Source organism: Colias philodice, chromosome 7 (genome assembly GCF_061535455.1).
Source record: "Colias philodice isolate Cphi_HAF_F1 chromosome 7, ilColPhil1 Martin Lab GWU primary, whole genome shotgun sequence".
Classification (NCBI taxonomy): domain Eukaryota; kingdom Metazoa; phylum Arthropoda; class Insecta; order Lepidoptera; family Pieridae; genus Colias; species Colias philodice.
Genome location: NC_143092.1, coordinates 7,479,959 through 7,489,604, shown reverse-complemented (window position 1 = coordinate 7,489,604; position 9,646 = coordinate 7,479,959). Strand labels below are relative to the sequence as shown.

Genomic DNA, 9,646 nt, shown 5'->3' with positions numbered 1-9,646 from the left:
TAAAGCATATTTTACCAATGTTTGCAAGTTTGTGATTACTTTGATAGTTTATCGATTTATAATAATTGTATACTTAGATCATTGTTTAAAAATATTCAAACACAATATGATATAGGTACTGATTTATCACTGGTTTCAGTGATGAACTGATGAGTCAATGTTAGCCACAATACTAATCACTTTCGTCATACATGTGTATGAACTATGATTGATGTGATTTGCAATGTGGTGAAATTTCATAAAAATCACGGGCCAATTTTTTGTTTTGAATCCCACCGAAAATACATATATTACTAATTGCGTTATTAGAATAATTAATTACTATACCCACGATCAATTATTACAATTTACAATATAGTCTCAAATGCATACTAGAGAAATATTGCAATTTGAATCAATTAAAATGCATAGCATACAAAAATAAATTCACAACACAAGAAATTCCGCGCGCAAATCATAGCGCGTGTCAATGAAATCAAGAATGTAATTTTATATCAAGCCGACGACGACGCCGAACTAAAGTACCTACAGTACCATTTACCTTCAGTGTACAATACAGTTTACAGAACTACGACGGACGAACAATAATGAGTAATAAATTGTTTACAAAAAAAAACATAGTTTCTAAGGTCATTAGTTTTATTTTATTTTATTGTTATTTTCTTTGAACGATTGGAAATGAAATTACTCAATTTTTACACAGAACTTTGATTTATTAGAATTATGCTCATTATGTATAAGATAACGAACGCGGATGCACGACATCTAGCGCGTCAATGTCTAAACATCGCCTTTCGTTTAGACATTGACGCGCTAGATCTGTAATAAGTATATAGTCTATGCGCTAGATGTCGTGCTTTATGTCGTGTTTCGCTTGGCAAAAGTCACGCACACTACTGTAGAAGTGTCAAATTTTTCCGGTATTTTACTGTTGTTTTTCTAAGTAAATATTGTAAATTATTGATTAAAAAGGTCGAACGCGCACACATTTCATTATAGAGAAGTGATAAAATGATTAGTTTTAAAGAAATAGTGTCTGTGTTAAGTGTTTAGAGGTAATCAAAAATGTATGGAGGGACGGTCGGAACATCCACCTTAAGTTGCAGCTCCTAAAAACAAATAATTAATATTTCAACTATGCCTTTCATATCACATAATACGATAATACTATGTAAGAATGATTAATTTGTATACATGTGTGAAGGTGTAAAAATAATCTATTGGAAAAGTCTGCAAAAATGTTTCAAAGCATGTATGTTATTTATATTAAATGTTAATATATATTTTAGGTATCTTCTTAGTCATCATGTACTTAAGTGTTGAGGAATAAACGTATATCTGAGGTGTTAATAAAAATGTATATGTATATGTTAGGGAATATTCATATAGTATGTGGTGTGTTAATTCGAATATCTATGTCAATACGAGTACGTGTGTATGTATTTATGTATGTATGTGTGTATAGTCTGTCCACTATATGAATTGCTTTTTGACAGCTCGACGGGTGATACCAGAAGTGATGTACAAAAGATTATCGATTGTGATACCATTTCAATTAAAAATTCAAAATATTATCATAAATTTAATCAGGTACGTAAATAATAATTACATACAACGTTAACATACTAATAAGATATGTAATAATAAGACCACATTTCTATGCATTTTATGTTAAAACTAAACTAATATTTTATTATTTATTGGTTTCTATCTTACAATTTGGTTGTCTTTATGTTTAAATTATATAACATTATAGGAGAGTTTTTCTGTATCGGATATATTTTACAGAGTATTTCTATCGATTATTATAATCTAACGACCCATCATTGAATTATTCTGTGTAGACATCACTAAGTGGGCGGGGCCTGCCCATGAAGTACAATAATTATTTGTATGACATTTTAACATAGACAATACAATCCTTCATAGGCGTGAAGCTGTCAAAAAGCAAATAATATAATGGACAGAGTATAGGTGTGTATGTACGTAGTGAGCGAGTCTCACATCACTTGGCGGCCTTCTGCTTGGGCGGCGTGGTGGGCGCGCCGCCGAGCTCCGCGGACGCGCCGATCGACACGCCCTCGCTGTCCACCTCCGTCTGGAATGCACATTATTATGTCAAGCATTTTTGGCACTTTACCACAGAATACATAATAGTAGCTAAACGCTACAGAACGGACACTCTCCGCCTCCCGCCAAAATTAAACACTTACCTTACCCCACACGATCAGTCTAAAAATGGTCCACATTTTTCTACAAGGACGATATGCAACGAAGATTGACAACATTAATCAAATTGACTTAGAGTAATTTTATTATTTTGGATTTGTGATTATCGTTTTTCGTAGAAAATGGTTAGATATTGTGCTGTTTACGGATGTATTTCATCAGAAAAACGCGATTTTTTTTTTTACGCTAGTCACAAATGTGCCAACCATAAAGCGTTAACACACACATTTGCAGTCTCTACAGTGTGACTGTCAAAACGATAATTTTGTATGGAGTGTCCGGGGTGTGACTTTACCGTACCGTGCCGAGAAACAAAACAATGTCTATCGACATTTTGCTTGCACTGACATAAATAAATAAATAAAAATTTCAACGCCGTGTCCCGTCCGTGCACGGCCGAGCCATGGTCAGGCATAAATCACTTCATACAAAAAGTTTAAGTACAATAATGTTTAATCGTGCCTTGGGACGGACGGGGCAAGGCTTATTATTGTGTATAAGGTGGAATTTTATAATGCCACATGGAGAGTACTATTCATTACTGTACGTAGCAAATTTAACTGTATATGAAACATTCCATAATTTTTATTTATATTGTTATTAAAAGGACTTACCTTTTCATCTTTAGCAGTGGTGTTTTTTGGAGATCCAGTACCATTATTACTGCTATTGTTCTCTTCATTGTTTTCATTTGATTCTGTGCTTGTAGTACCTATAATAACACTAGATTTTAAAGACACATATAATATAGAAGATATAGAGAGATATACTTATTTACTGCATGATAAAGTAGAAAAAAAATAAGTTTAAACTACAATAGTACAATAGTACCGAATTAAACAAGGGTCTATACTAGAATGAGCCATCTGTACTTCGAAACTAAGAAAAGTGCTAAAAAAAATACTTGAAAAAAATACTATAGCATTTTTTATATCTTCCTAACACGCCTGTACGATTAGTCCATTGAAAAGTTACATTTGGGGTTGCGATTTTTAGAGGACGCAATTTTATCTTTTTGATGTGTAGAGGGGGTCAGTGTGATGCTATCACCAAGTTTGTGAGGTCGCCACCCTTGTCCCACGGCTGCCATCTTGAAAATAGCGTTTGATATGGTTTTTACGCTATATCTCTTAAACTATTTATCTGATAAAAAAAATTGTTAACATTACTGGAAAATAGTACTAACTTCAGAGCGTTGTAAAACATTAGCTATTGACGTAATGAAATAATGTTGTATATAAAAGTTGTTCCTCGAAAAACAATCTACAAAAATGGTCTGATATCATTTCTTCGTAAAATGATAAAAAAAAGTTTTATTGAAAAATATAAATAACTCTAATTAATGCACATTTTCGCTTATAACTTTTTTATTTATAGTTCTACAGCAAAAACTTACTGGACCAAAGTTGTAGAGAATTTAATTTGCAACAAATAATGTTAACATTTTTTTTATCGGATAAATAGTTTAAGATATATATTGTAAAAACCATTTCAACCGCTATTTTCAAGATGGCGGCCGTGGGACAAGGGTGGCGACCCCACAAACTTGGTTTTAGCTTCACACTGACCCCCCCTACATATCAAAAAAATAAAATTGCGTCCTCTAAAAAACGCAAGATTAGGCCTAAAAAATGTAACATTTCAATGGAGTAGATATAATATGACGAACTTGCGTATTCAATTTTTTTTTTTAGTTTTTCTTTTACAATTTAATGTACCACAGTAAGATATTTTCAGATTATTATGCTTTTTATTTATTTATTTAAGTATACATTTTTGTATACTCACCGGGCTGTATATGCGCGCCGCGGTCGGCCTCGTGCTCGCGCAGCACCGCGTCGAGGTTGTACCGGCGGCGGTACGAGATGAAGAACGTGCGCACGTGCGCCTCCGTCTTCGTGCCCAGCATCTCCGCTATGGCTTGGAAGTCTTTGCCTGTTTAAATGAGTTTGAATTTGTTAATTCATTTCAATTTTTCACTAGGGATAAAGCCTTGCCGAGCATGTCGACTATCGCTTGGGAGTATTTGCCTGTTTTAACGAGTATTTTTTTTTTTGAATGAATGAATGAAATTTTTAATCCTTCCCTTTAAAATAAGCTTTATCGCTCTAGCCTTCTTAATATCTCCAGACATAAAAATCATATCAAAATATCGCTCATTGCAATGTGAAAAAAAAAGAAACAAGAAAACACACTTTCGCATTTAAAATATTCGTAAGGATATACATACACGTAACAAAACTTATTCTACTTACTTTCACTACTATCAAAAAGCAATTAATTATACTAATAATTATGAATGGTATAATAAGAGAATATTTATCTCGTTTTATAATGAAATATAAAACGAGATAAATTATATATTTAAATAATATTTAGACTTGTTTTAGTGATTATTAAAGTCAATAGGAAATAAACTAAAACGTACCATATTTCCGAACAGCTGTGACGGCCATCAGCAATTCCTCATTAGTCCAGCGAGAGTTGATTTTAGCTGGTGGTTCACCGGGCCTGTATTCTTCCACTCCAGTGTCGCCGACTTTGCGTTTCATCGCACTTAACTGCTGCTTATTTTGTTGCACCTACAATTACGAACGTTATTACGACGATTGCAACGCGTTGAAATAATTTTATCGAAAATAAAACCACTATGATGAAAAATAAGGATATGTGCATATCTGGATTATCCAAAATAAGAGATCGCAGCCGGGACTTAACTAGATGCATTTAAGCGGATAAACAAAAATAATAAATACAAGGCATGTGTGCAGAATATCGTAATACCTAAAGTATTAGACAATGCGAAACGACCTCTCCACACTGGTACATAATGTTAAAGGCGTAAATGTATGAGTTACTAATAGGGTTTGGCGTATCGCGTCTTACTTGTCGCTTTAGTGATATAATCTCTCTGTCCATCGACTTGAGCATCGCTTCGCCCTGGTTAACGAGGCCGGGCTGCGGCGGGTCGCCGGGCTGCGGGCCCGTCGCCATGGCGACCAGATCGTCGTGGTTGATGTAAATGCCGCGCGGCAAGCGGTGCTTGTAGCGCACCCGCTTGGAGCCCGGCCCGCGCCGCCCGGCCGGCCCGCACAGGGGCCGCATGCTGCCCGTGCGTCTGCACATCATCGCCACGTCAACATGTGCCTGCGCGCCGCTTCACGTCGGGCCAAGCGCCCAGACCCGACCTAACCTTCTACGAAAGCGAACTCTAGTGCCGCCCGTTCCCTTCACACGCCGGGGGGCGCCCGAGCTGGAGTCGTTTGGCCCGACGTGAAAAGCAGGCTCTATTTTTAATGAAAGACATGCAAAAATTTTCTATAGATTACGGGACTCATACGACGCCTCGACAAGACGCAATTTTTATTTTTATGAGAGCTTTAATTCGGATATAAAACTGAATCGACCTACACCGGTACGGTGTCATCGGTTCGATGTAACGTGGCCTGATTCGATGCAAAACTTGTATCCGAGGCGAATTATGAGCGCAAACTTGATTTTACAAATGAGTTTAGTTACCGACCTGGCGTGCACGAGGCATGCCTGGCAAAGTTTCTGCGAGTTGTGCGGCGTTGTCTGGGAGCAAAGAATGCCGCATACGGTACACCATTTGCCCGCACCCTCACCGCCGTCGCCCTAAACCCCAATTCAACACTTTACTATCCTCTACAATCTATAACCATGACTCCTCACATACTTCATTTAAAAACCCATTAGAATATCAAATATATTCTGCACACATTTAGAACAAATCCAAGGGGCTGTTAAAGGAAGCATGCGGGGAAAGGTAGATAAGAAGGATTAGGATTGGAAAAACAAAAATTCAAAAAGGAATGTTAATACTTATTACTTCATTACATACATATATTAGAGCATTGGATTTCATGCAATACACATAATATTCAATAGTCACGAATCACGATGTGTGAGATTGTTATTGTGCACTTATTGAATGATTTGAACACACCTGCTTTATGCATGATATAGTGCAAAACAAAGGTATCACATTTCCCACATCTTGATGATTTTTTTTACAAACATGTTTAAATATTAATACATGAATATGGCTGTAGACATAGTTTGTAGATAAAAATGCAGAGCAGTTAAACTTAATGAAGCAGAATCAATAAGCCAGCGAAAATAAAAACTAAAAATGAAATTATTTGATGAGATATTTGAACAAACACAGTATATCAACAGATACTTAATATGTAAATTGTTCATATAATCATTAAAATTCAATGTAAATAAGGTCTGATAAAAAGCAATATTATAACTGGAATGATTAAACAGAATATTCATAAATAGTAACTAAAATTTTTGTATTGAATTACTATATTATGCTGCTTAAGTACAAGCAGGATATTGAGCTATCTTCTTTCAGAAAAATTTCTGAATGTTTGATGTTTAGACTTTAGGCAACATTGTGACTTACAATATACATATTATGTAAAAAATTATTTTAGTTCTCAGTTGAATTTTAATTTATTCTTTTATTCAGTTTCAACTACATCTATAAGAAATTAAAAACATTTTGTTTTGATTATAAGAACTTTTGATAAAAAGTTTTCTTTGTTCAAATAACTAAAGCTATGTGCGAAAACAATGACGTACAAATTATAATGAAAACATTGAAACAAAAAAATGTATTACTCATAACACTACCATGATATTTTAACAGAAAATAATGAGGATTACATGATAAAATAAAATACAAAAATTATATGGAGTATGACTTGCTTTGGGGTTGAGACGAACAATTTCAATACAATAACATCAAAATATTAATGATATCACACCAATAAATAGATAAAGTGTGGAAATGGAAGAAGACATTTAACATCCAATCAACATTATTCATACTTGTGGGAACACCCACCTCGGCTTGTTGGCCGGTGCGTAGCGAAGGCGCGCCCGACGCATGGGACTTGCCTCCGCGGACAATACCTCGGTGGTAAGTCCACTTCTGTCATCGCCAATACAAATTGTATCCATCTTATTATAATTCAATCAAAATATCTCATGATCAAACTACACTCAACCTCACATATGCAGAGTCCTAAACTAAATATTGATCAAAAAATTTACAAAAAAATTTGATGATTCACTGATACATGATAATAATTTCAACTTCATGTAGATTAAAATTTTGACAATTTGCATTAATGTTACTACATGTTACAAAAAATTAGCTCAGATGTTATCTACTCTGCATTTCTATTTACCAAACAATTGCAATAGTGTTAATACAAACTATATAACATTATTATTTATTGGACAATCCAGATACACAGATTATTAAAATAATTCAGTTTCCTAAAAATGGGTACATTTACAAACAAAACATACAGGTAACAAGCATAATTATGGCAAAACACATACCTTTTCATCGTTGTCAGAATCTTTATCTGAGCCACCAGGTTCTGAATTAGCCGTGGAATCTTTTTTACCAGTACCAGATGCTGTAGCGTTTCGCCCATCACTGACTACATCCATCAATGAAGTTCTTGCTCTTGTCTTTTTCCATGAGTAGTAGTATTTAACCAATGAGGCTATTGATTTATCTGGCAACTAATACAATTTAATTATTATAAAATATAAACTATAAATAAACATACAAAATATAATGTTAGATACAAACCATCTGTCGTATCCTGTGAAAACTTTTTCCATGAAACTGGAAAGCTTGCTCAAACAGGACCTTATCTTCAACTGTCCATTCATCAGGGAAAGGTGTAAAGTTTGCCAAATCCATGGATGCCCTGCTGAGATCATGCTTGTGCCAAAACAGCATACCTAGTGCTTGCTCCCCATTATATCCATATTTTTCTTTTGCTGTGGTTATGTATTCATCCACTAAAAATAATCAATTAATAATGACCCCATAATATTTTACAGAATAAGAATATTTAAGTATTATATGTTGGAATAACTTACACTTAGTGTCAGATATATCAGATGTTGGGGACCACACCAATAAAGCTCTATCTGATATTTGATCAGGTTTTCTTTGTTCCACTGGCTCTAGCTCAGGACACACGGCCTGATAGTCTCGTCCAACTCTTATTTTCTCAGCTGCAAATGGCACTACTGCTTGGTTTTGTTTACATGATGATTGATGAGATGAAGAGCAGCATGATGGCGAATGATGAAAGCATAAAAAATAAAGCATGATATGAGTTCGCTGTAAGTATGACGTATTATAGCGGCGCATAAATCAAGCTGTTCACTCGAGGTAAACAAGTGGTTAGTAATTTATGTCTAGGAGATAGTCACTTCTGTCATGCATAAATGAAAAATAGAAGACTGTTCTTTTAAAACACTAAGGTGGAAGTCTTACCATTCTCTTCTTCAGAACTTGAATCTGGACTTCCGTGCCCATTAGGGCTTGGTCCTCTCGAACGCTTCCCGTTACGAACATCATTATTTCTCTCAGCTAAGACCATGGTTGTCACGTTCAACACTTAATATCACAAAAATCACTTATGTATTACACACTTAAAAACAACACTCATCTATTACGATGCTATAAGTAAAAACAAAGGACATTTAATAAGAAATGCGAAGCTTCGCACTTCAATTCAAACGTGATTCAAACCACCGCATCAATACTTTGACAAACCAGCTTCGGACTGCAATGAGTCTTTTGATGGCGTCTGTAAGTTCCGCATTCACTTTTCCTAATTTGAAAAAACAATGTAAAAAGTTTCGTGAACATGGAAAGTCACATAATAATTTAAATGTGATAAAACTGGACTACTTTTACATTTTTATTGTTTTTAATACATTTGTTTTATCGAGTTACTTTTATTTTAGAATGGCAATTATTACTATACAGACGTTTATGAATGATCCAAGTTATATTCAAAATTTTAATTGCCCTGTTATTGTCTCTCACTATAAACCTAATTAAAATGGAACCACTATAAAAGTATAACTTTATCTGGTGTTCATTTTAAACATACATGTAAGTATTAATTAATATCAACTATTTATAATTTGATATCTTCAAAAATGTTGTTTTGATATTAGTCTACCAGATGGCGTTATTTATAACAGTAGAAATAATTTTCCCCGTTCAAAAATAAACGAATTTATCTTATAGAAATCAAACAACGATTTCGCTGTTTTTGATGAGCATAACAGCAAAGGGTACAGATTTTCTCTATTCATAAACACTTAAGCATTTATTGGGTTGAATCATGGAACCACGCCCTATGGAGCGAGCGCAAGTTCACTAATGTTATTCACTTGCGCTTCCGAACACACGAGAACGCTCTTATGCAAATAGATTTATACTCGTAATCTAATAGAATAAATTATAATTTATAGGCATTGCCAAGGCATTGCGAACAAAACAGAGTAATGAAGGAAAACTGAAGGTAGTGTAGGAAGAAAAAAGAAATGTTCAGATTAT

At 34.5% G+C, this 9,646-nt stretch overlaps 1 protein-coding gene across 3 annotated transcripts; it reads right to left on the bottom strand.

The window, feature by feature from the left end:
* Positions 1-1,812: 1,812 nt before the first annotated feature.
* On the bottom strand, positions 1,813-8,959 carry CoRest (REST corepressor). Of its 3 annotated transcripts, XM_089697486.1 has the most exons (11): positions 8,570-8,959; positions 8,167-8,319; positions 7,871-8,085; positions 7,612-7,800; positions 7,109-7,195; positions 5,753-5,865; positions 5,116-5,347; positions 4,658-4,811; positions 4,018-4,164; positions 2,844-2,941; positions 1,813-2,098 (listed from the first exon to the last, which is right to left on the bottom strand). In XM_089697486.1, exons 1-11 carry the CDS (start codon positions 8,673-8,675, stop codon positions 2,006-2,008), a joined length of 1,587 nt encoding a protein of 528 aa, XP_089553612.1. In that variant the 5' UTR covers positions 8,676-8,959; the 3' UTR covers positions 1,813-2,005. The 3 variants fall into 3 exon arrangements, with proteins under 3 accessions (XP_089553612.1, XP_089553611.1, XP_089553610.1); XM_089697485.1 differs by lacking the exon at positions 7,109-7,195 and having other exon boundaries at positions 1,814-2,098; positions 8,167-8,304; positions 8,570-8,958; XM_089697484.1 differs by lacking the exon at positions 7,109-7,195 and having other exon boundaries at positions 1,816-2,098; positions 8,570-8,957.
* Positions 8,960-9,646: the final 687 nt, after the last annotated feature.